General features: G+C 39.2%; 4 protein-coding genes across 6 annotated transcripts; 3 read left to right on the plus strand and 1 right to left on the minus strand.

Moving 5' to 3' along the window:
* The first annotated feature begins 103 nt into the window (after positions 1-103).
* LOC144048880 (uncharacterized) lies at positions 104-2,695 on the plus strand. Its single transcript, XM_077561322.1, has 4 exons — positions 104-367; positions 1,028-1,154; positions 1,241-1,374; positions 1,607-2,695. Exons 1-4 carry the CDS (start codon positions 254-256, stop codon positions 2,240-2,242), a joined length of 1,011 nt encoding a protein of 336 aa, XP_077417448.1. The 5' UTR covers positions 104-253; the 3' UTR covers positions 2,243-2,695.
* On the minus strand, positions 2,560-9,487 carry rsrc2 (arginine/serine-rich coiled-coil 2). Of its 3 annotated transcripts, none has more exons than XM_077561319.1 (10): positions 9,366-9,487; positions 8,317-8,458; positions 7,566-7,606; positions 5,747-5,904; positions 5,508-5,648; positions 5,321-5,437; positions 4,345-4,421; positions 3,776-4,059; positions 3,534-3,623; positions 2,560-3,460 (listed from the first exon to the last, which is right to left on the minus strand). In XM_077561319.1, exons 2-10 carry the CDS (start codon positions 8,390-8,392, stop codon positions 3,275-3,277), a joined length of 1,170 nt encoding a protein of 389 aa, XP_077417445.1. In that variant the 5' UTR covers positions 8,393-8,458; positions 9,366-9,487; the 3' UTR covers positions 2,560-3,274. The 3 variants fall into 3 exon arrangements, with proteins under 3 accessions (XP_077417445.1, XP_077417446.1, XP_077417447.1); XM_077561320.1 differs by lacking the exon at positions 9,366-9,487 and adding an exon at positions 6,248-6,321 and having other exon boundaries at positions 5,747-5,927; positions 8,317-8,424; XM_077561321.1 differs by lacking the exons at positions 7,566-7,606; positions 8,317-8,458; positions 9,366-9,487 and adding an exon at positions 6,248-7,484 and having other exon boundaries at positions 5,747-5,927.
* A 264-nt stretch (positions 9,488-9,751) lies between these two features.
* Positions 9,752-13,330, plus strand: isca1 (iron-sulfur cluster assembly 1). Its single transcript, XM_077561323.1, has 4 exons — positions 9,752-10,553; positions 11,533-11,586; positions 11,710-11,815; positions 12,690-13,330. The coding sequence occupies exons 1-4, from the start codon at positions 10,401-10,403 to the stop codon at positions 12,836-12,838; spliced, it is 462 nt and encodes a 153-aa protein (XP_077417449.1). The 5' UTR covers positions 9,752-10,400; the 3' UTR covers positions 12,839-13,330.
* A 560-nt stretch (positions 13,331-13,890) lies between these two features.
* psat1 (phosphoserine aminotransferase 1) lies at positions 13,891-21,275 on the plus strand. Its single transcript, XM_077561581.1, has 9 exons — positions 13,891-14,107; positions 15,522-15,582; positions 15,783-15,852; positions 16,536-16,741; positions 18,555-18,727; positions 18,834-19,003; positions 19,947-20,075; positions 20,526-20,663; positions 20,977-21,275. Exons 1-9 carry the CDS (start codon positions 14,042-14,044, stop codon positions 21,077-21,079), a joined length of 1,116 nt encoding a protein of 371 aa, XP_077417707.1. The 5' UTR covers positions 13,891-14,041; the 3' UTR covers positions 21,080-21,275.
* The last annotated feature ends 4,415 nt before the right edge of the window (positions 21,276-25,690 follow it).

Genomic DNA, 25,690 nt, shown 5'->3' on the forward strand with positions numbered 1-25,690 from the left:
TGCTTTTATGTTACAATATGGAAATGTCCTCGCCTTTTTATTTTCTGGTTCTCAATATACTCATATTTATAGTTGGCCGATGGAGCCTACAAGACCAAACTCCGGGGTTTAGAAGTTATTTTTGTCCCCTATCGGCTACCATATTTCTGTGACGCTAGTTGTCGTGTTTTGTTTTAGTGAGCCTTATCAAGCCGTAGAACTGAATTTTCTCTGTATTTTTGTAAAACGTATCTGCAAGTATTTTAAGAACACAATGTCGAACCTTAGCTACTTGTCATTACCGCATTGGGACGCGGGTTCGAGGAAACTTCGTTACATTTACTTGGTAAACCAGTCCTCTTTCACACTTACAGACTGTCACCAAAAGGTACGTTGAGAAGTTTGGTGCAGTCATGTTAAACGTTCAGTCGTGGACAGAATAATATGAATAGGTAATGAATGTGTAGACTTGTTCGATTTAGGTAAATCTTTTCTTTCTCCATTGTTTTAACCGGTTTAGCTTGATTTAAAAAGGGTGATCATATTCCCATTTCCCCCAAAAAGGGGACACTTGCCCCGGCCTTGAAAATTGTGGTACCAGTCGCAGTTTACACTGTACTTCACGCAATGCCAACCGGACATTTTCATGAATTTATAAAACCCTCGGACGTCGGAACAGGACGTAAGAAAGTTATTTGTTCACCCAAAAGAGGACACATTTGGTCACCCTAATTTACCGATAGGGATGTACGGTACGATATTGGAAAAACAAGCAATATGCGATAATAGTTGTTGGACATCGTGATAGCGATATTATTGCGATATTAACAGCTACCTAAAGAGTGTGGGAAAAAAAAATCCATTATGAAATTATTATTTAGTGAAAGAATTAGGCTTACATTGTTTTCATGCGGCAAAATAAGCAAGCTCATTAGTTAAAAGCTCTTAGATAAAACCCAGATAATCTATCTTCATTATTTTACGTTCTACAATTTTTTTAATTTTTTTTTTTTTACAGATTTTGTTTGAAAACTGTTTTTTGTTTCAGGGGTCAGTTCCTCTCTTTCTCGGTGCCGACCTCTTGGCCAACACAGACGTCCGTGCCGAAAACCATCCAAGGCATCATGCCAAGTTTTCCAGGAAAGGCCTCGCTACCAAAATCTACTTTCCTTCAGGTAAACGCAACAAAATAAAAATAATCTATTGGAGTAGGATTTGTGACGTCACATCAGGCTTCTTATGTGGCTTTTGATCTTGTCAGAATTCAGGTTCCGCGGGTTGAAGGTGGCGGCGTCCAACAGCGGCCTGTGGTTCTATAACATACAGGGGCTTTTCCGCATCGCCTTTGATATGTACGGCAAGCAGGAGCAGCTGGCGGTAATGGACAACTTCCAGGTAGGGTTGCATCACATGAGACAAACTTACACGAAACAAGCGGCTCATGGCAATCTCCCTGAACAGTTTTTTTCTCTCTCTTCACCTTGAAAATGTAACTAATTGGCCAGTTAATAGGTTATCAGAATTTTCTTCTGTCAAATATTGGAATTCATATGACGTCTTGAATGAACAAGTATTTTTCCACAAAATGACAAACTAACACTTTGACCTTATATACCCCCTATTGCAGGATTTGTGGAAATCTCAGATAAGCGACATCCCGCTGAAGACGAGTTACAGGCTTGACCGACTGGACGCCAGGAGTGAAATCCCCAACGACCAATCGCCCGAGCAGCCGGAGAACACTATTATTAGAGACATGCCATCAGATCACTCTTATTCCACACAGCACAGCTCTAAAAGCTTAACCGACTTCAGGAATAAGATCCAGAGCCTAAATGACAAACTGGCGGCCAAAAACTTCACCGAACAGCACCTGGAGCCGGTCCTGCTCCTCCTAGACCACGCGGAGCGCTGCCTAGACGGGACGGCGGAGGGGCGGGACGCAGCAGAGACGGAACTGGCAGGCTGGCTGGGCCGTCGGTTCGCCGCCGCCCACGCCGACATCAGTCGGCAGGTGGAGGCCTTCAAGGAGCGCCACATCCAGAAAATCGAGGAGCTGCCGCCGGCTGAGGAGTTGGCCGCGCAGCTGTTCCCGGACGCCATGAGGACGCTGCTGCTGAACTGGATGGGGTTGAGCCGGGAGGAGGACTGGGCCAAGAGGCGAAGCGAGTACCCCATCCTGCTCCTAATCCTGGAGTTCGCCAACCACAACCTCATCACCGGCGTGGCACATGTGCTCTATTCCACTCTCATCTGCAAGTAGATTCTTCTAGGATTGACAAGGGATGGAACATTTCCCGTGTATTTTTGGTTGGTTAGGAACGATTCCAAAGGGCACCATCTTCAGGCAGAAAGCAGCTGTAGAACTCTTGTTGTTAACATCTTGCTCACCGATGACCATACCAGAGCATTTTCTTCTGCTGCATCATTTGTCAATGTTAAGAACGCAAGTACAGTCGTCTAAAGAATGAACGCGAGAACACGTCTTCAGAGACCCCCCCCCCATGATTTGAAACAGCTGCGTACTTGTTAGAACTTCAAGGAACCACTGTACTGTACTTACAAATTAAAGAATCAAAAGCCTTCTGACAGTAATTTATTTGAGGTACGTTAGAATTTAGGGTTTATTCCCATGCTTATTTATTTGTGGCAGCCAAGGAGTAAACAGACACCTTTTCTTTGCTATCAGGGGCCAAACTAAATAAAAAATATGCTACACAAATGTCAAATGTTTTCAGGATTATTTTTCATTCCTTCCAAACATTTCTGAGATTTTCATGGGTCATTTTTTTTTTAACAGACTAAAAAACAATTCACATTAACACTTTCCCCGCGCAGTTTCCAAACACACACTACTCTCGGTAAGTTGGGGACATTGGGCTTCCGGGTGAAACTTCAAAATGATCAACCTTTCTATATGAACTTACCGGTAATTATTTTGACCTCTAGACTTTTGCAATGCATTCAATGTTTCAGTACTTTTTTTTTTTTTGGCAGAAATGTTGCCATTTTCCAAGGATGTCCATGTCATATTTTCTGTTTAAGCAACAACTAACAAAAATAGTGCTTTTAATTCAAATTTTGGCGACCCGTTGATGACGAACTGACACCAAGTGTATTTTAAGCCCAATATTCCAAACTTTTTTTTTTTGAGAGTAGCTTCATTTTTCCATATGTAAAAACAAACAAAATACTACCACAGCTGTATTCCAAAGCAGCAATGTCCATTTTGAGTGATGTATGCATTGATAGGACTTCTTATTTACACCATCGAGGAATAAACGACAAAGTCCCACTACATGGAATCCATTCCGCGAGAAAATGCGGAGGAGAAGCCGAGGCCCATGCCGCGCTGGGTGTGCGTCTGCGATCGGGCCATCTCGTACTGGACGTCCAGGTTGCGGAACATCTCTTCCTGTTTCTGGAGGGTCTTCAGGCCTTCGTTGTTGAGCGGCTTGGACGCTTCCCCCTCGTCGTCATCCTGGTGGGATCAATGGCGGGACTCGTAACACGTCGACGGTGAGGAAACGTGCTGGCTGGGGGAAAATATTTACCTTAATGCCCATTAATTTGCGAAATTTGACATTTTGGTCCTTGTTGCCAAAGTTGAGACTTTCCCACAACTCGGCAGTCTGGGACTTGTCCTGGAAAATGAAAATACTTTGCTCACTTTGACAATAAGTCTTTCTTTCCCCAACTAGTAATAACATTTCCAAGATGAATCAACTCAACTGGGTCTTTATTTTTTCACAATCAGGTTTTTCTTTTTTTTAAATGACCACACAGCGAGTCTTACCCCATCCTTCTTGCCCTGCCATAGCTTCTTGCGTTTCTTCTCCTGCTCGGCGAACTTGGAGGGGTTGACCGCGGACGGGTTGTAGTAGCTGGGCACGGCCACGCCCGTCTCGGCCAGAGTCCTTGCCTGCAGCGCCGCCATCTGCGCCGCCATGGCGATCTGGGGCGTCACCTGCGTGCCCGACGCCAGCAGGGCAGCCACGTTGAGGGCGTGGTTGGACGAGGCGGCCACGGCCGAGACGGCGGACGGTGCGGGGGCGGGGGCGGCCGCCACTGGGGAGGTTGCTAGGAACAAATGCACGTCTCAAGCACAAGGAAATGCAGTGGTACCTTCACTTAAGAGTTTTATTTGTTCCGTCAACAAGCTCAACCTATTTTTTCATAAATGTGTCACATTTTCAAGAAAAATAGATAATCAATGTAAGGACAAGCAGGTTTTGATTGTTTGCGTTTGTTTTCAATGGCTCCATTTCCCATTTCACTCCAGTATCTGAAGCTCGTAAATCAAAAAATTGGGGTACAACTAAGTCAAGGCACCGTTGTAAAATGACAGCCATTTAAAAACCTCACCTCCAATAACGTCTTCCTGACGTTTTTCTAACAACTCCTTCTCCTTCTGCTCCTGGAGCTTCTTGGCTCGGTCTAACCTGCAAAAAACATGCAAGCAAATAGCATCACTCAAATGACATTTTGGAACCACACTAAACATCCAGCCATTTATTTTCTATAGTGCTTGTCCTCACTAAGGTGGTCAAACTGACGACTCATGACAACGTATGAAAGGCAGAGTTCGGTACATGTTCTTTCTTGATTTCCATGTTGTTTGTCTTTAAAAAAAAATTAAAGAGACACACACTTGGATCTTCATTTGGCCCTTAAAAAAGTCAAACTGCTTCTGATAACATAGCTGAACGGTCCCCGTCTTGCCATTATTAAATAACAATCAATGTGACCCCCCCCAACAAAAGATTAAATCAATTAACTGCCTTTTATTCTACAAAGTAAACACTCCAAGTTGCATGTGCTTTGTGTGGGTGCTCAATCACATAAACAGAGCTCAGTGGAATAGTGGTAGAGTGTCCGCCCTGAGACTGGGAGGTTGTGGGTTCAATCCCTGGCTAGGTCATACCAAACACTATAAAAAATGGGACCCATTTGCCTCCCTGCTTGGCACTCAGCATTACGGGTTGGAATTGGGGGGGTTAGATCACCGAATGATCCCCGAGCGCAAGCCCCTGCTGCTGCTCACCGCTCCCATCAGTGGATGGGTCAAATGTGGAGACAAAAAATTCACCGCACATATGGATGGGTATGACAATCAGTGCTACTTTAACCTTCAACTTCAGGGTGTATGAAAACCAAAACAAAATGAAGCCAAATGAAAATGTCAAAAACCAAATCATATTTTAACTGCAGTATACGATTGTCAAAATACAAACCCTGCAATTCGCCCAAAATGGACACTTCAAATCAAAATGGCCGACTTCCAGTTCAATTTCAGGCATTGGTCCTTGAGATTATTCTGTGCCTCCTTTTTGGCGCTTACCTTCTGGCTAGGGCCTCTTGTGCGTCCATGGCCGTGTTCCGGGCCCGGAAAACCGGCGGATTAGGAGACCCGCTTCGACTCCTCTTGCGCACCTTTTCGCTCTTTTTCTTTCGGTCCCTGGTGTGAACACAATTATGCGTTGGATCATGAGATGAATGTAATTAATAGTCACACGCTGGGGGCGCACCTGCTTCTGCTCTTGCTGCGGCTCCTGCTATGGTACCGGTGTTTGGATCTGGAGCGCGATTGCGAACGACCCCTCCTCTTCCTGTCGCGGCTGTGCGACCGTGAGGAGCGTCGCTTCTCACGGCTCCTGCTGCGATGCCGCCTGATGGGAAGAACAGACCATTTGCGAGTTACAAGCGTGGCCGCCGATTTAAGGCACAGCTGCATTTCAAAACCAATAAATCACACGGCCGAGTTTACCTCTCTCGCGAGTGCGACCGGGACGAACTGCGACCCCTGGGCGACCTCCTGTCTTTGCGCCGCGACCGCTCGTCGCCGTCCTCGGCCGAGAGCCTCTCGTGGTGCTCGTCTGCTTGCTTGTGCGATTTGGTCGGCTTCTCCGGCTCTCTCTTTCGTGCCTGTTTCAAGAAGAAGTGGGTCTCTTTCAGGAAAATAGCGCAACAGAGAGTTAGTACCATGGCTTGCAAGGACATCAATTGCTTGTACATTCAGAAAATGTGACAAAAGCATTTGAGTACAATCTGGGAAGATATTTGGAACCTTCAGTCAGCATTGTCCTAATCAAACTATCACCCTCACAATCATGGACTATTGTAGCATGACATTGTACTACAGTGTCCATTTGAATGGATACAAGACAGCACTTTATACAAAAACTTGTCAGAAAAAAATACATTACAATTAAAAAATACATATGAAAAGTGTGAAAGACATGAATGTGTTTGAATAGCAAATAGTTACCTGTCCCCGTAGTAGACATATTATTTTGCTATGTCAGCAGGCTCCTCTGTTCAGTCTCTTCATGCTTTAGCACGCTGAGTGTGATTTATTGTAGAAATGTTATCATGTGGTCTATGCACACAATTTTACAAAAGTAAAAAATAAATATCTAATCACCACAGAATATGGTTGCATATAACACATATCCAAGGATGAAATGTCAAACCTACGCTCATCTATTCCTTTCTGAATTAATTTTGTCCATCTCACTCAGGGGTCCCCAACCTTTGTTTTGAAATGTTTATACCCACCATCTATATATGCAGAGCATCCAGAAAGTACTATTAACTTGCTTTGGTTTTCCCACATTTTATTTTGTTACAGCCTTATTCCAAAATGGAACAATCAGGGTTTTTTTTCTCTCAAAAATTCTACTCATAGCATATTTTAATAACAGATCAAAAACATTGTTTAGAAAGGTTTGTCTATTCATTACAAATAAAAACTAAGAAACTGTATCCACATAAGCATCCACAGCCTTTTCTCAATACTCCAGGGCTGAAATGATTAACTATTTTGCTCACAAAAACGTATAAAAACGTTCTATTTCAAATATTCCAATGGTCCCAAAAACGTATTCATATGTTTTTTTATGCTAGAGCATACAGAAGGCTTCGATGCAGCCTCTGAACTGAAGAGAACACTTAAAGCTATGGTACTTATTGCAAAAACGGCCAGCAGGTGGCAGCAGAGTGTAAGAGATCGACCAAGGCCATGTTGCAAAAAAGCTCTTTTCCCCACTGTTTTTAACAGATTTGTGAATAACGGTGAAACTTAGCTATATTCTAATGTGAATTGCTACAAAACGGAAACAGATAGAAATATACTTTTCTTCCTGATTAAAGACGGGACTCTAATCTTTCTTTTGGTAAGTTCCATGTTTTTATAGCAACAGAACACAGTATTCTGTGGGTCTTGCAAAATCTGTCAAAATCCAATAAAACAGCCAGGAGCGAAGGGGGTTGCTTCAGTGAGAATGGCTAGGAGTGAATGAGTTAATCAAATAGCAAATAGTTTAATTACAAAAACAGTTGGTACATGGGATAAAGCCTTAAAAAATGTGGCACAAATGAAATGTTGCAAATACTTTCTGAATGCACTGTATATGACGCCAGTGACAATACGGCAGTAACATTGCAATATATTTGTGATCCATGGTTGGGGACCACTGATCAAATACTCACCATGACCGCCTAGTTTATAACCACTAACGTGTTTCAAAAAAATACACATCAAAATGTGCTTTTAATTGAAAGGAATGAAGCAGGTGATTAGTTACCTCTTTGCTCCTGCTGCGACTTCGTCTGTGCTTTTTGTTCCCTGGAAAATGACAAGATCAGAGCAAATTAGTAGAGGGCAGTGGCGCGAAGCTTCACAATTGCTTGTTTTTCACTTGCAGACAGTTCTGTGATTTGTTAGTTGGCTATACCTGACTAGTTAAAATGACGTCTCAATGGCAAAACCAAGGCCAATGTTTAAGTAATTGCTCTGTTAGATTGTCCATACAAGTGCTTGATTTTCACCCTGAGCAGCTCTCTTTTCTACAACTATACATAGTAGGGCCCCGCATTGATCAGCCTGCCCATTTAATCAGCCAACATATGTGACCAATATGACATTCATTCAAACAAAACCCCAAAAGGGTCTAATTCTTGCTGATTTTTTCATTGTTTTTAAGTCAAACTAATGCCTCTAATTTTAATCTATATCATTGTATGTGTTGAGGGACCAAAATAAGTACAAAGTTTAAAGTTATTTGAGTCATTTTTTTTTTTAATAAGTCAATTACAACTCATTCAGTGCCAAAAACGTTTTTAAATGTTTTTTCAGAGTCAAGTCATTCAGTCCCAGGTAGTTAGTATTTTTTTTTTTAATTCCTCAAATTGTTAGGTTAAAAATTGCATGAAAATGGGTTAATGAGTAATCAGAATTTAATTCTACCAAATATGAGAATCGGTCAGGTCTTAATAACTAGCTTGAATAGTAGTATTTAGGGGGTAAAACACAAAGTCAATGTTTCTGTTACTTACGTTTTCTGTCCCTGGATCGAGACCTTGAGCGTGAATGGTGGTGTTTGGAGCTTCTGGGCGATCTGGAGGAGTCCATGTTGTGCCTTTTGCTGTGATGAACCGGCGAGTTTGTGCTTTTATTGTCTACAGACTCGCCACTTGCCTGAAATTCAATTCAATAAAATAAAAAATCTAATCGGTGGCAAAACAGTGTAACTCATTGTCTCACAGACAAGTTGTTGTGCAGAAATTGAAATCAACACAGCCATTTTAAAGAAATCGCCCAATGCAAATAAACCCCAAACGATATTGTTTTCTTTTATTGTTTTATACAAACAGTAATTTGACCCTCTTTTTTTTTTTTTTTTTACTTTGTGTTACAAGCGAATTATGGGTGTTATAATGGCTGTCTGTATGGTTGACAGAATGTTTGCATTTACGTTGGTAAGGTTAGAATTCATGTTTAGTGAGCATTATTTGTTAAAACTAGCTTCCATTTCAACTAAACACTCTTTCTGCAACCCATATTTTTCTAATGTTAACGACAGGCCAAGATTACATGGGTGCAAGCAACAACAAAAAAATTGCAAGCAGGGGAGTTGCCGATCACGGCAAAATAACCACAGCCTTTACTAAATCACTAACTGTGGATTTGCTCGTTCTCGGTTGCCGAATGCGTTGCTGTTACTTTTAAAGTGTCAGACAAATATATTTGTGTGTGTAGCTAATTCATAATTAGCATTGTAGCCATTTTCCTCAGTAGTACGTTCGTGGCTTACGACGTTATTAACGAACTGTATCACACTTCATGTATCTTCACCTAAACGACCGACAAACAAAGTAAAGTATAGTTTACGATATTGATGGTAAAAAAACCCGCTTAGGTTAGCCATTAACACCGCCTATGAGGTACTTGACGTAACTACAAGGCCTCTACGGTCAAAATAAATCCATTATTCGCCATTTTTAAGAACCACGACGTTTAAATAATATCGTACACGCGTCGCTAAGTCATTGATGTTATGTTGTGTCAATTTATAACACCAATACTATTTTGTAATTGTACTTACAGATATACTAGTTGCGAGCTCTTTCTCGACGCTCGGCTTTTCATCGACGACAAATGTGACTCAGATGCTAAAGTAGCTTAGCTAGCGACTAGCGAGCCGTGATGGGTTGCCAGGTTTAATGAAAGAAGCCACCTATTTTGGTCAATGGCTGATCTGGAATTGGCGTAGCAAAAGTACGTAGCAATACGCACACATTTAACACATGAAACGTTTCAAATAAAAGTAATTGTAATTGGTTATTTGGCTTTATCGGCTTATAACATTATTTTTAAGACACACAAAAAACCTGAAAGACAACAAACATGGCAACCTACTTTAAACCTGTTTTACGACGCTAATGCGCGTGTGATCAATGACATTCTAAAAATAGTACGTTGTACTGTTTAAAATCTGGACTACGTCTGGATTTAGGTCGTAAACGAGACCGGGTGATACTTGAACTACTTCAGTTGGGGCAAGTTCTCATCCCTGACCCTGAAAGGGCACCCTAACTAGTAACTTTTCCGGCTGGGGACGAACTTCCAAATATCCAAAATGCCGTACACAAAGCCAGACAATTATTTTATTGCATATCTGATTATTTAGTTGCATTCAGATTTATTGGCGTGACGAGTGTAGTAGTGGCTGGGTTCATTGCGTGGGAAAAAAAAGGTAGGCTCGTTATTTTTTTCTACCTAGACTTTGTAAGATACTAACTAAACTCGATAAACAACCTAGATTATTATTTTTTATATTTTTTGGTTAATTACACTTTTTTGACAAGGTCAATTAAAACGTCACGTTGAAACGCAATTGGGCACATTTATGTAACGTGACTTCACCAAGCAACGTCATTGGTTGAAATGGCTTTTATGACGCTACAGTGACGCTAGTCTTTTTTTTTTCCACAACAAAGACTTGACCCGTTTAAAGCGTGATCCTAACCACTGTAGTAAGCGGTAATTTTAAAAAACACACACACAACATGAGTTGAAACAATGCGGAAAGCTATATGTGTGGCTTTTAAATTAAATCATCACTTGCGTCATCGCGGCCATGGTCATAGGACAAGCGAGTCATATTTTGCGCGCATGCGCAGTTCATTGTTGTGATGTTCACTTGATCAACATGTCTGCCTCCATGGTACGAGCGACCGTCCGAGCGGTCAGTAAAAGAAAGATCCTTCCTACTAGAGCTGCGCTCACCTTGGTAAGTCCATAAACCTTTGCTATTAACTATATGCGGAGGAGTTCTTAACTATAAGAAACTGTTTTGTGCATCATTGTTTTGTAGCTAAGCTAAACTAGCAGACGCATGTGACGTAATGCAAAACATGCCGAAATACGACAAGATTGTAAATCATTCTTGTTTATTAATGACTTCAGTTACTATTGGAACTGTATTGAACTATTTGTCGGGCTGAACTCGCCACATGAAACTCGGCAGCTTTGCTGTTACCTGCACTTGCTATTTGTTTTGTAACGTCAGTCGCAGTTTAGTTGCGTGCTAAGCTAACTAGTCACCTGTTCTCCTGTCAAAGCGCCTCTGTCGTTACAGTATGTACTAAGTTGTTTATAAGCAATGCACTTCGGATGTATTTATTTTGTTGACGTCATAGACGTGGAAGTAATGGCACGACGTTTTTTTTGTTGGGTCAGAAGGCGTAGTTTATTGCACTTCCTGATGCAATTTGGAGATTTTTTATAGATGTTATGTGCGTCAACAGATCGATCTATAAGCAAACACAAAAGTAATTTATGTATCTAATAATAGCCGGCCATTTCATTTTTCTTGTTTTAAAATATTTTAAAAAACAACATGTTTTTCAATATAGCACCATCACCAAGAAGTTGGTGTCAAATTAAGTAAAATTTTCTGATCACAGATTTTTCAATCAACAGTAAAAAGTTAAAATTCTCTTTCTTTAGCGTAGGGCATAATCGGTTAGAAATCAGGGAATGCTGCCATTATCGATTAATTTGATAATCGATTAGTTGTCCGTTAATTGTTTAAAAAAAAATTTTTAGCAATTAATTATTAATAAGGATACAATAAACGTAAAGACATCCAAGCTGTCATGGCTTAATGATATAGTTGATAATGATGCCTTATGGCTTTTGGAATGGAAATGCATTTTTATTTATTTTTTTATTTTATTATGAGTTCTAAATTATGATTGTTTTTCTAGACACCATCTGCTGTGAACAAGATTCGATGTTTGTTGCAGGACAAGCCGGAATATGTGAGTAATGTGCAATTGTGGAATTTTTTTTCCCGTGAGATTTGCATGATCCGATAAGCAAGAAAAACGACCGCTACCAGGGAAACCCTGCATTTGTGATTAAACCTTAGTGTTTCTTGCCAGATTGCTGTGAAAGTTGGCGTGAGAACGCGTGGCTGCAACGGGCTGACGTACACATTGGACTACACCAAGCAGAAGGAAAATTGTGACGAGGAGGTGCAGCAGGATGGTGAGCTGTCTTGTTTTTAACTCATTCACTGCCATTGACGGCTATGGACGTCAAAAATTCATTTAAACTATTTGTATTAGTTTCACATTTTTTCCTACTTTAGTTCACAAGAGTATGAAAACCTAGATTTTTTTTTTATTGTATTAGAACAGATATAAAATTTGTGATTAATAGTGAGTTAAACTAGTGAAGTCATGCGATTAATTACGATTAAAAATTGTAATCTCCGGACGCCCATCATTTTTTAATAATCTTTTCTTTAAAAGAAAAAAAAAAGATTATTAAAAATTAAAAAAAAAAAATTAAATATTTTTTTAAAAATAGAAAATAATATTAAAAATGAGGGGCATCAGGCGATTAAAATTTGTAATTAATCGCATGACTTCACTAGTTAACTCACGATTAATCACACATTTTATACCTGTTCTAAATGTACAAAAAAAATTCTAGGTTTTCATACTCTTGTTAACAAAAGTAGGAAAAAAATGTTTAACTAATAGAAATAGTATATAGCTGTCAATGGCAGTGAATGAGTTGATGAGTTCTGGATCAATTTTCTTTTCTTCTTTTAAATAGTCATCATATTTGTGACTTTCATTTTTAGAAAAATTACACATTGTGTATTTAAAACAACATAGCTTTTCCTTATAAAAGCGTAATTAGTTCAATGCTAGCAAACAATGCTCAATGCTTTTGATATGGTAACGGTTAGCATCAACAGTCGCTGTTTTAAAAACACAAACGGTGGAGCAACACTTTTTTATAGAGCTAACATGACAATATGCACAGCCGGGCATATATTCTTTATCCTATCTGAAAAGTAATGTCTTTTTTTTGGTGCTGTGCTGTTTTTCCTCTTTGTTCACCGTGTCAGGCGTGAGGGTGTTCATCGCCAAGAAAGCCCAGCTCACTCTGCTGGGGACCGAGATGGACTTCGTGGAGTCAAAGGTGTCCAGCGAATTTGTTTTTAACAACCCCAACATCAAAGGCATGTGTGGGTGCGGAGAGAGCTTCAACATCTGAGTGCGGCCCACCTTCCAAAACAATGTCCCGTCCAAAACCAACAAACAAAAAAGACTCCACATGGACCATGGAGCCAGTCTTTTGACCACTGCAGATTATACACACTAACGCACACATGCTTGTGAAGCCTCCGCCTAATGCAACCTATTGCAATCACAACCCTTGGTTTGATTTTGTCGTTCTTCTGAAGTGTCAATTTATTTTGGACTTTGCATCTCTAACCTCGCAAGGACCTGGCTGAGTGTTTTTTTTTTTTAAATTCTAGTGGCAGCCTACTGTTTTAGCGACATGCACATTATTGTACATTTTCACATGAATTCGTGATATAGTGTTACGTTTGTGACAAAAGCAAAATGGAACAGAAGTGTCTTGAAAACTGCTTGTATAGTCGTTTGAAAACAACAAAGCGTATTTATCTCTGTGTGTAAATATAAAGAGTGTGAATGAATCCAGAACCACAAAAGTGCACAATAAAGCAATGTAGAAAGCCTGTTTATGTGTCACATGAGAGTATATAAGGTTGATGAAATGAGAGGGGAAAAAATCCCAATGAAAGCAAACACAAAATTTGCAAAATCAAAACCGTAATCACACACAAAAATTGTGATAAAACCGCTGTCACCCCGAAAAAGGTTAACAATTTCCTATCAATTGCACCAAAGCACTTATTTTCCTATGCTCTGTCTAACCGAAGCTCCTCCCCATACTTCAACATAGTTCCTTGGCTGGACTGATGTGTTCAGATCTGGGGTCACCAGCCTTTTTGAAACTGAGCGCTACTTCTTGGTTACTGATTAATATAAAGGCTAAAGGGCCACCAGTTTGATACAGACTTGAAATTTGCTCAAAATAACTAATAATGTTATGTATTAATTTATGTGAAGACTATTAGAATACAGTACAGTACAATACAGTGATACTCAGTTTAGGGAAGTAGTTTAGTTTTTTAAAAAACTTTTTTTGTATTAGTTTGGTATTTCCGTTACCTTATAGTCCGATTCCACGCCTAAGCTCTTAAACGCATCGCAAGGTACTCCGGGTGTCCGAGTTCCATTGAACGCAGCAAGCGCAACCTCCCTGCGTGACGTCACCTCGATTAAGTGGCGGAGGAGAACAGCCTGGGAAGAGAGAGACATCCACGTCGCGACTACTTTCACTCTCTTTCTCCCACATTTCTCTCTTTTGGTGGCCTTCTTTAGCAACATGGAGCCTCAAGCCAACCAGAAAACCATCCATTTTGGAGCCGGGCCCGCTAAACTTCCGTTGCCGGTAAGTTTTAGCTTTTTGCTAGCGACGTCCAAAAAATGTATTAATGAGTACCTTGCAAGACCCTTAAGCACACTGTAAAACAATAAACCAATAATAAAAAGAATAATTTCAAAAAATAAACAAGATGGATAGTACATTTGATACTGTACGTGTAGTACAATCAAAATGTGCAATTGTAGGCTACTGTATTATGTAGTCTTTTCTGCTCAATTGTGTGTGGTTGTTCAAATTGTGCACATAAAATGTCTGTGCTTCCTGAAACGGGGAAAAAAAAGCTTACTCGTGATTGAATGAATGAGCAGCGGGAGACACTTTAACATCGCTCAGCAACAAGCTGAAAACATGCAGCCGAGTTGCATCAGCCTGCCTCCTTTTTATTCATGTGGAAGCGTTCTGATCCGTTTGTGCCAGACAACTGCACATTCAGGTATTTTCCACATGACTTGCACGGCTCGTTTTCTGAAGCAAAAGCCAGCCACCCCATTAAGTGCCTTTTTAGCTTGAATTTTGCACTGGTTTCTTGCAATGACTCACGGTTGACGTGTTTAGAGTCTTATTTTATTTGCTTTTAATTGGAAAAATATGTATTTTTTTTGTTAAGTGCGTTTTTGCAGTCATGGTTCAATATTTAGGTCACGTATATTTGAGGATTAGGATTTTATTTTATTTTATTTTTTGTGTGAAAAGTTTTTATTTGCTATGTTGCATATCAACCTGACAATTATTTTAAAACTTTTTGGGGTTTTACAATTTATTAAAATGTTATTTTCATCAGCGTTATTATTTTCTATTTTGCTGTAAAACTTTTTGAAACATCTTTTAGTTATATTTTTGCAGATATTTTAAATTTGTTTAGAAGATTCCAGTCTACTGTTATTTGCTATTTTGCAAATCAACCTGGGATTTATTGTTTACATTTTTAAAATTATAAATACTTTTAATTCATAATATAATGAATGTTTTTATTACAGTTCTTTTATTTACATTTTCACATTCAGTTAAAATGTTTTTTCCTCGTTTTGCTGTGCTTGCCAATCAAATTGAAGATTATTGTTTGAAAATTCACCCCCCAATTCCGAATGTCAAATACTGACATTCAGTCACACGGACTGGTGTGGTATTTTGGTTTCTTATTGTAAGGAATACGCGGTTTGGAAAATGGATGAATTAATTATAATCAGTATATCTCTGATATTAAACTGAACTTCCTTCTTTTTTTTGTAATCTTTGCAAAATATTTTTTTGGACACAAATCTTAACCTGTCAAAGTTTCAGTCAGTCTATAGTGTTCTTAACAAAGGCACCACAGCGTCTCGTATCAGCCGGACTCCAGCGTGCAGCTTTCTAATGTTTTGTAAACAATTCAACCTCCTTAATGTTTCCATGACCTCTTTTATTTGGTCACATGTTTCAGGTGCTGCTTCAAGCCCAGGAGGAGCTCCTCAACTACAGCGGCATTGGGATCAGTGTTCTCGGTAAGAAGAAGTGCACCCTTTTTATACACTTTTCTTCTCCATATCGTTCTGAAAACTGCTCATGTGTGTTTCATATTTAAGCGATAACAAAAAGCCTGTCATTTCTAATGCATTTTGCTGTCTTTATTTTTTTTCCATGTTATTAGAGGATTGGATGTCGATGAATTAATTTACACTGAAATCACTTTTGCTCCCTCTAGAAATGAGCCACCGATCGGCAGAATTCACACAAATTATAAACAAAGCTGAAAGTCTCCTACGAGAGTTGCTGTGAGTAGAAATGTTGTCCCAATATACATCTTGGACAAGTATGAAATCTTTTTTTTTTTTTTTTTACTTTAAAGGTGATGATAGCAATAATTGTGATAAATGTTAATATTTATAATTTACCTTAGGTGAGTAATGAATATGTTGAGGAACGTAAAACCTGTATTTTAGTTTAAAAAGGTGTTCATATTCTTTTATTTTAATTTTAAAATGAAGTTGATCATGTAAAAAAAAAAACAACTAGCTTTAAAATTTGATTATGACAAATGTTGACAACTGACAAGGGTAAAAAGAAGCAGTCATTAAAAAAGTTTGTTAATAATGTTTACAAATGTAAAGCATGATTTTAATAAGGGAATGACGATGGTAATGTTAAAAACATTTATACAGTTTATTAATAAAAATGATACTTAATGTTGCTGTTACAAACACAGAAATGTGTATAACAATTATAAATGAGTTACTATATCACTAGTAATAATAATCACTTTGTTGAAAAATTGTCTTGTTTTTTTAATGAAATAATTTAGTAATTGTAATAAATTCAACAACAAAATAAAAAATCAACTATTATTATGACTTTATTGCTTATAATAATGTTCCAAAGCATCAAACAAGCTCTATCAGCATGATCTCGAATGCACGTCGCACATTCTGTCCAAAACAAGCTGTTGTCGTCCACACAGAAAGATTCCCGACAACTACAAGGTGATGTTCCTGCAGGGCGGCGCATCGGGCCAATTCAGCGCCGTTGCCCTCAATCTAATGGGCCTGAAGGAGGACAAGTGCGCCGACTACATCGTGACGGGCACGTGGTCGGCCAAGGCTGCCAAAGAGGCTGAGAAATACGGAAAAGTCAACATAGTTCACCCGAAGCTGGATAGTTACACGAGTGAGTGCACGCATTTGCATTGCATTGAACGTGCGACATGTTTTCATGAATGCAAACTAGCATTTAATTGTTCTGCCTGCCATTAAATGTTGTTCAAACTCATTATATGGGAGTCAGCCCCATTTTAAGCGCCTCTAACGACCCCCAGATAAAGTTGAGTTGTTCTAGTGACTCTAATCAGAAGAGAGTGTACTCTGCTTAACAATCACATCAGCAAAATGTGACAGGCCTTTCCCAGTCTGTTGCGTAATGGGGTTGCATGACCGGGCTGGCCAATAAAACTCTCTGGAATGTGGCACCCTCGTTCTTCATGGTTGATCTAAAGTGCCTCTTCATTTTCCAGAATTCGCACAGACATTTCAACGTGTCACTGAAAAGCTAATTCAACCAATCAAACGAGGGAAAATAATGAAAAAAAGTCAATAAAATCGAAACACACGTGACTTAAAAAGAAGCCTTTGCATCCAACTCTGACATACGCGACTTTAAAAAAGAACCACAAGTCTTGACACATTAGCAATGTTTACATCTTCAGGTTTTAGGATTACAAATCTACGTTTTACTTGAAGATTTTTATTACAGCTTTTATAGTTGTTTTCATATTTATTTGTATACACAGAGTTAATGTTATCATTTGCCAGAGTTGGGAAAAGTACTTAACCAGAAGTGTACATACTTATGTATAAAGTAAAAGCACTGATTGAACTATTCCAGAAATAAAAGTGAAAAAGTACAGATTCTGAAATGTAATTTACTGGCAGTTATTTACAATACTCATTTTGACAACGTGGCACAACAAAAAAAAAACTAAAGGGTTGCAGCTATCTAATATTTTAGAATCCATTGAGAGTTACAGGTGTTTATTATCGTCCACTAATGTGTGCGGCCTTGTGAGTGACGTGGAAGTCGGTAAATGACCGCGTAGAGTTGCCTGTTGAGAGCTCAGATTAGTGCTGGCTGTGAACCGGCTAACCGTTAGCTTAGCTGTTAGCATACATTTGAGTGCTTCTTTATGAATGTGCTTATTACGTGTTTGTTTTGTGAGTCGTGACCCTTTTTTTCCCCTTCCCTCAATAAAGTCAGCTCTCTTGCTCAATAACCACTTGTGGGGGCATTATAATACGTTTTAAGTAGCGGCGATAGGCTATATTAACTTAGCTAGCTAGCATAAATACATTGTGTTGGTGAGACATTAGCTATTCTAGTTCTGCTTTGAAGTAATCATGGCACTTTATTTTCTTGTTTAAGTGTGAAATGATACCAATATTTGGACATTCTTACCAAAAAGAAAGAATGATAGAAGAAAAAAGTTAGCTTAACTTAGCTAACGTAAATTGGTGAGACGTTACTGTAGTTATGCTTTGCAGTAGTCATAGCACTTTATTCTCTTGTTTAAGTGTGAAATGATGCCCATATTTGGACATTCTTACCAAAAAGTAAGAACGATAGAAGAAAAAAATAGGACTGAAATTCCAACAGGCCCTGCATTTAGCACCTGGATGCGGAATATCTAGCGCCTCCCTGAATGTGTTGCATCATTGCGTTAGTGTGTCCTGGGTTCGTGTTCTTCCATGTTTCTGCTTTCCATGTTTTCCCATCTTATAAGGTAGTCAGTGAAGTTCTCAACTGTAAATGAAGTGCAGATATTTGTTTTCAAATGTAGGCTGTGAAAGTAAAAAAATAAATAAATCACAAAATTAAATTAAAGTACAAATTTGTGAAAGTCAATCGGATATTTTGACTATTGGGGCCAAATACTATCAAAGGGTATAAGGTAATTCTAACACCTCTTGAATGTGACGTCTCCTTCCAGAAATCCCCGAGCCGAGCAGCTGGAACCTGAACCCGGCGGCGTCCTACGTGTACTACTGCTGCAACGAGACGGTGCACGGCGTGGAGTACAACTTCACGCCCGAGACCAACGGGGTGACCCTCGTCAGCGACATGTCATCCAACTTCCTGTCGCGGCCCGTGGACGTTTCCAAGGTGAGGAGATGACTTTGTCCCACTAGATTTTTCTTTATACAAACAAATGCTCCCTCTGTCTGGATCAGTGGAAAGCGATTTAATTATGACGTGTTTCTCTTTCTAGTTTGGTTTGATTTATGCGGGCGCTCAAAAGAATGTAGGCTGCGCCGGGGTGACCGTGGTCATCGTGCGCGAGGACTTGATAGGCCACGCCCAGAAAGAGTGTCCCATCATCCTGGACTACAAAGTGCAGGCCGAGATGAACTCGCTGTACAACACGCCGCCCTGTTTCAGGTAGTGACACCACTAAGTAAGCACTGATCTGTGTCTCACTCTTTGTTCAAAAGGACGGTGGTACCTTGACTTCGGAGTGTTTCAACTTAAGAGCTTTTTGAGTTACAAGCTGTTGCTTAACAGTTTTTAAAATAAAAAAAAAAGAAGTAAAGAATGCTGGCTTCATGTTGCCACCCCTATTCGAAGTTAACTTTAAACCTTAACAAAAAACAAAGTGACACACCTATCTTTGACTTGTGAAAAATGAGCTAGCTTAATCAGAGGGGGAAAATCCAGATCCAGAAAGTAAAAAAAAAAAAGTTAACTGTAAAACTAAACAAAAAACAAAGTGACACACCTATCTTTGACTTGTGAAAAATCAGCTAGCTTAATCAGAGGGGGAAAATCCAGATCCAGAAAGTAAAAAAAAAAAAGTTAACTGTAAAACTAAACAAAAAACAAAGTGACACACCTATCTTTGACTTGTGAAAAATTAGCTAGCTTAATCAGAGGTGGCAAATCCAGGTCCAGAAAGTATCAACCCTGCCACAGTTTGGCTTTAGCCTCAGGTGCTAGCTAGCTAGCTCCCTAGCTAGCTCCCATGGCGGGCTAGCAACTAGCGCCAGGGGCTAAAGCCAAACTGTGGCAGAGTATTTACTTTCTGGACCTGGATTTGCCACCTCTGAGCTTAATGCTAACACATAATATGGAACCGACGAGCTAACAAAACTAGCACTGATATTTCATTAGATATGTATAAACCTTTATACAGCTGGTACTTAAAACGCAAAAATATTTTGAAAAATGTCAAGAATGACTATTATATATAATATACAGTACATGTATTGGAACTGTGTTGCCTTCAATTTCACACAAATTAATATTACAACAATCATTTCATTAGGCCCATCCTAGTCAATATTGTGGTTCTCCGGTATTTTAAAATGAGCATTTTCATGCACAGCATCTACATTATGTGTCTGGTTCTGGAGTGGATCAAGAAAAATGGCGGCGCAGCTGCCATGGCCACACTCAACCAGCGGAAGTCGGACTTGATTTATGACATCATCAAGTCTTCCAATGGCTTCTATGCGTAAGTAGCAAACTTTTTGGTTACACGTTTTTGGCTAATATTGACAGATACACCAAAATATCGTTGCTTCCTGGTGGAATCCTTGTATTTAGGGAATTTAACATTACGGCAGTTTGTTTTTCGCAAAAACAGTTTGACTCAAATGTATCTAAGCTAACTCTTTTCAATCAATATTGCCCTCATTTACAAAAGTTATGTGTACAGTTAATAAAGGTTTTTATACTAATGACAATTGGAACCCAAAGCATTTTTTTTGGTACTGCCTTTGGGAAAAAATGAAATTGGAACAAATTGGAAATTGCACAAATGTATTTTTTTTTTAACCCTTTAGGTCCTTCCCTAAAATCATGCAACACAAAAAGGCCACAAATGAAACATGAATGAATACATGTCTGCCAAAATTCATATTTGGCTTATGTATTATTTTTTTTTCCCTCCTCTACCCACTAGTTGTCCGGTAGACGAGGCCTGTCAAAGCCGGATGAATATACCTTTCCGTGTTGGGAAGAAAGAGGGCGACGATGCCCTGGAAAAGGAGTTTCTGAACGGCGCATCCAAATGTGGAATGATCTCACTCAAGGGACACAGGTTCGAATTTTGCCACTGTTACCTGTAGTGTCTTTAACGTTTTCATGTTGTCAATATAGGGCAGGCAGGATGATATTTTGCGGCTACCTATCTGACATTAAAGTGTAATGTTTGTGCAATACCCTTCTTTTTTGCTGTTTCATTGCCAATAAAAGTACAGCTAAAAAAAGAATCCACGATGTACCGAACTCGCAAAAAATGAACCGTAATCTAGTGAGGGACAACAGTAATTAGGGGTAACTTTGTACTTAACTATTTTTAAGCACAATTGACAGCTGCTGCAGTTGTGACAACAGTTTGTCTCCCCCTACAGGTCGGTTGGGGGTATCCGCGTTTCTCTGTACAATGCTGTCACAATCGAGGACACAGAAGCGCTGGCCAAGTACATGAAGGAATTCCGAAAAGAACACCAGTGAACCGGGCCGGGATAACTCGCAGACTTTAAGAAGAAATCTCACAATAAAAATGAAATTGTGGACCAATGGTGGATGTAGATAACATTGATTGTTTGTTTGTTGCTAACCAGTTCTAACAGGCACACACAGTTGTTCGATCCTCTAATGTTGTTTTAATGTAAATACCATAAACAATTAACCTGTTTACTCCCCGCAATACTATGTGTATTTTTTTTTTATTGTGTCATTTCTTGTCTCAACGTTCCTATCAGGAAATGAGGATAAATAGATAGATGGTGAAGAGAAAGAGGAATTTGCTGAATATAGCCACCAGGTGGTGCTGTTTAATAAGACATGAATAGGGATCCAACCGATGAATGGTATCAATATGTTTTTGCAAGTGGAAAAACTTACTAAAAGGGCCCTTTATAAATGCATAAATGGGACATATTCTTTCTCCTACTGTCTTTACTGTCTCTGTGACATGCTTTCATAATTTTGTTTTTTTTAAAAAAGCTCCATGAGGAAAATGTCACAATAAGTATACTGTACATACTTAAATAAGGGTGGCATGAGTTTCAAGTCGACAGCAGAGGAAGTGTTTAACTTCTCAGACAGTTGGCCATTCAGTACGCTACTTTGGCAGCATTATTGTGAGAATTTTGAGACCGAGTTACCTCGGTGTTTATAATACCGTCACATCCCTAATATATACTGTATATATGCATTTGTGTAAATATGTATGTATATACTGAAAGAATGGCAACCGGGCTGCTACGCAGAACAATTGTACCTTCTACTTGTCACTATAGGCTACATCACTGGCATAGATAAGTAGATAAACCAAAATATATAATTTGTAATAATTTTTGTGAAATTGTATATTTTTTCCCCCAGTTGATCTCTTGGTACAGAGGTGGTAAAATCACTGCTCTGCTGGGTAATTTTCCTTCAAAAAAAATTTTTTGACATAAAAAAAAACAACAACCTCCAAGTGTAAAACGAGAGTAGGCAGACGGGCTTTGCAAGGCGAGTGGGGTTAGAGTGGAAGAGGGGAGTTTGTGACGGGATTGTGCGGCGGCGAGCCGGGCTAATGTGAAAGCTAAAGCCAGCGTTAGGCTGCGCTAAGGCGGCGGTAATGAAAAACACCAGGGAAGACAATATCAAACGGCTCCTCTACATCCTGCAGTGGAGATTAGCCTGCAGCAATGGAGCGGCCCCGGGTGGGGGGCGGGTTTAGAGGGGGGGGGGGGGGCAGTGAGCAGAGGTAGGCTGATTGAGTCTCTTGTCAAGAGCGACACGCTTGCACTGGGAAAAGTTACTACTGTGACTGACGCCCTTTTATACGCTCCGTTTCATGACACGTATACACACAACTCTGCTTTGTATAGATACTGTACATGCAGTCTGCTTGAGGAGGAGGCCCGCTAAATTGCAAATTCATCCATGAACTACTTTCTATCATCACACTGTGCATTTAAGAATATTACGGGAGGACATTGTAGGGGCGTTCTCCAAGTTTCCCCTTCGCGGCACGGATTTACTTTCGCCATGTTGAGAATCGACTGCACGACTAGCTGCGCTGCATTTAAAGGAACGATTGGAGCTGCTTTGATTGGCCGTGGTTGAAGCTGGTTGTGACCACTCTCACAGCGGCGGAGCCCCCCCCCTCTTGCAGAACGGTTGACCAGGGGCGGACTGACCCCGCCGCTTAACTCCACAATCCTACCCGTCCCCATCACGGACGTAATCGAGTAACGATCATTTGTCCCACACATGAAAATAGAGAAATGAGATCAGCCCCTACATGGGAGCCATATTGACTTCAGTAAACACTGCGCCACTCGATGTTGTATTATTTTGTACGCATCAAGGTTTTCATGGTTAACGGAAAACAAAAATACAATATACTGTAACTAAAATTGAGAAAATATTAATGTAAACAAATTAAAATAAAACTGCTTAAAAAAAAACGGATTTACATCTTGCATTCATAAAACTATAGCTAGAAATATGTTGAAAATATCCATTTTTGTCTTTGTCAATATCATACACGAGCTTTCGGTGAAGGGGTTGATTTTTAAGTGTATTTATTTTCTGTGCGTCCCGACAGAAGAAGAAAGGTCAAACTATTATTTTTGAATTGTAGTTTATTTTTATTTATTACATAATACTTAGTGACAAGAAATATTCCGAAAAATAATAAAATAAAAAGTTCTCAAAAATCTAATTAAAACTAACTAAATCCCCCAAAAAACTCAAAATGAAATTAAAACTGACTATAATTAAAAATTCAAAACAATTATAATTCTGGTGCGCATTTGTTTTGTCATGTGAACTAGTAAAATAAAAAGATTGATTTAAAAAAAAAAATCAGAATTGGCTGTCACGTCCAAAGAATGACTGTAGCGTTTTGTTGTGCGAAATGAGGCGAGAGTCTTCCCCTGCTCTTAGTGTCCTGAGCATCTGACAGTTCCTGGCCTAGAAGATGATGCTGGATGCAAAAGGAGCAGCACGATGAACTGAATTGAAGCATGATGCACAAACTGTTTAATTCTTATACACTCTACTGAATTGTGTTATTACTCTCTTTTTAGTTATATATTATAAAGAGTGCGATTTCCTTATTTAAAAAAAACAAAAACAAAATGTTTTTGTTGTTTTAGATGGGGAGGCTGGGATGGATACGTAGCTCAAAGCACCACTATTTTGCATACAAGCAATAAAAAGGTCAACATTCATTAAAATGTCACTCAAAACGCAGCATTATTGTCTTTGCAAAGGCGTCGTTTTCGATGCAGCTTTTGAATGAGATATCACAAATTGTTGTGCAGGTGCGCCTAATATTGTGGCCAGTGATGACATATTATGGGCAAAGACTTGCAATCGCTCCTGGCATTCATCTCATCTCCACTTTAATCCAGTCATTACTATTTGTGATGAGATAAACAGATGACTTGCGAGAAGGCAATTTTCTTCAAAACACCGACTTACTGTACTCTGGTGTGCGCGCACGCCCCCGCGCGCGTCTGTCTCTGTAATAAACCCATCGCTCCATGTGGCTAATCTTGTTAGCACCCGGTGCACCCCGTTCCTCCGTGGCTCCTTTTAATTGCTCGTGTGTTATTAATGAGCGGGGAGTGGGGAAATGGCTCCTAATTAGCTTGTCTCCTTGTGCAGCCATCTCAAGTGAAACGGTGGCACAAACACGCCTGGGATAATTAGAGCGTTTCACTTGTCCAAGTATTTATCTAAATCACGGAGCAACAATTAGCGTGTCGTCAATTAGCAGCAAGCGCGCCATTGATGTGAAGTGTTATGATGTCAATTTTGCCACCACTGACTCATTGGCGACATGCTATAAGTACATGAGCTTGCTTAACTGCGCTTATTACATACAAGTACAGATATATTGGGATTATTTTATCTAGCGGTGACTGAATCTAACCCAGATCGGTGACATAAGGCTTGGATTTTTCCTTAAAATTGTGAAATTAAATAAAAATAAAAAAAGCAATATACAATGTCATTGAAACACAATCACATTTCTTTGTTGCTCGCAGAAATTATTTGGGGTGTCACAGGTTGATTTGACTGTATGTTAAATTTGGCATTCCTCAAGGTTCTGTACTAGATCCTCTAGTTTTTAGAGGAATACTTTACCAATTTCGTAATTTTCATCAATACAAAATGTCACTGAAACAAACTCACATTTGTCTGTTGCTCGCAGAAATGATTTGGTTGATTTGACTTTATGTTAGATTTGGAATTCCTCAAGGTTCTGTACTAGATCCTGTAGTTTTTAGAGGAATACTTTACCAATTTCGTAATTTTCATCAATACAAAATGTCACTGAAACACAATCACATTTGTCTGTTGCTCGCAGAAATGATTTGGTTGATTTGACTTTATGTTAGATTTGGCATTCCTCAAGGTTCTGTACTAGATCCTCTAGTTTTTAGAGGGATACTTTACCAATTTCGTAATTTTCATCAATACAAAATGTCACTGAAACACAATCACATTTGTCTGTTGCTCGCAGAAATGATTTGGTTGATTTGACTTTATGTTAGATTTGGCATTCCTCAAGGTTCTGTACTAGATCCTGTAGTTTTTAGAGGAATACTTTACCAATTTCGTAGTTTTCATCAATACAAAATGTCACTGAAACACAATCACATTTGTCTGTTGCTCGCAGAAATTATTTGGTTGATTTGACTTTATGTTAGATTTGGCATTCCTCAAGGTTCTGTACTAGATCCTCTAGTTTTTAGAGGGATACTTTACCAATTTCGTAATTTTCATCAATACAAAATGTCACTGAAACACAATCACATTTGTCTGTTGCTCGCAGAAATGATTTGGTTGATTTGACTTTATGTTAGATTTGGCATTCCTCAAGGTTCTGTACTAGATCCTCTAGTTTTTAAAGGGATACTTTAATAATTTTGCAATTTTCAGCAGTAAAAAGTTAAAGTTGGAATATTTTGTGCTTTTCATGGCAATTATAAGGAAATTATAGCACAATTATCTGCGTATTTTTGGAATTCATGGTTGATCACTATCAATACTTATACTGTTAACAAATGCATATTTTTAAATAATAGTTTCTGACTGGAAAATTATTATGTA

This window comes from Vanacampus margaritifer, chromosome 3 (genome assembly GCF_051991255.1).
Source record: "Vanacampus margaritifer isolate UIUO_Vmar chromosome 3, RoL_Vmar_1.0, whole genome shotgun sequence".
In the NCBI taxonomy this organism is placed as follows: domain Eukaryota; kingdom Metazoa; phylum Chordata; class Actinopteri; order Syngnathiformes; family Syngnathidae; genus Vanacampus; species Vanacampus margaritifer.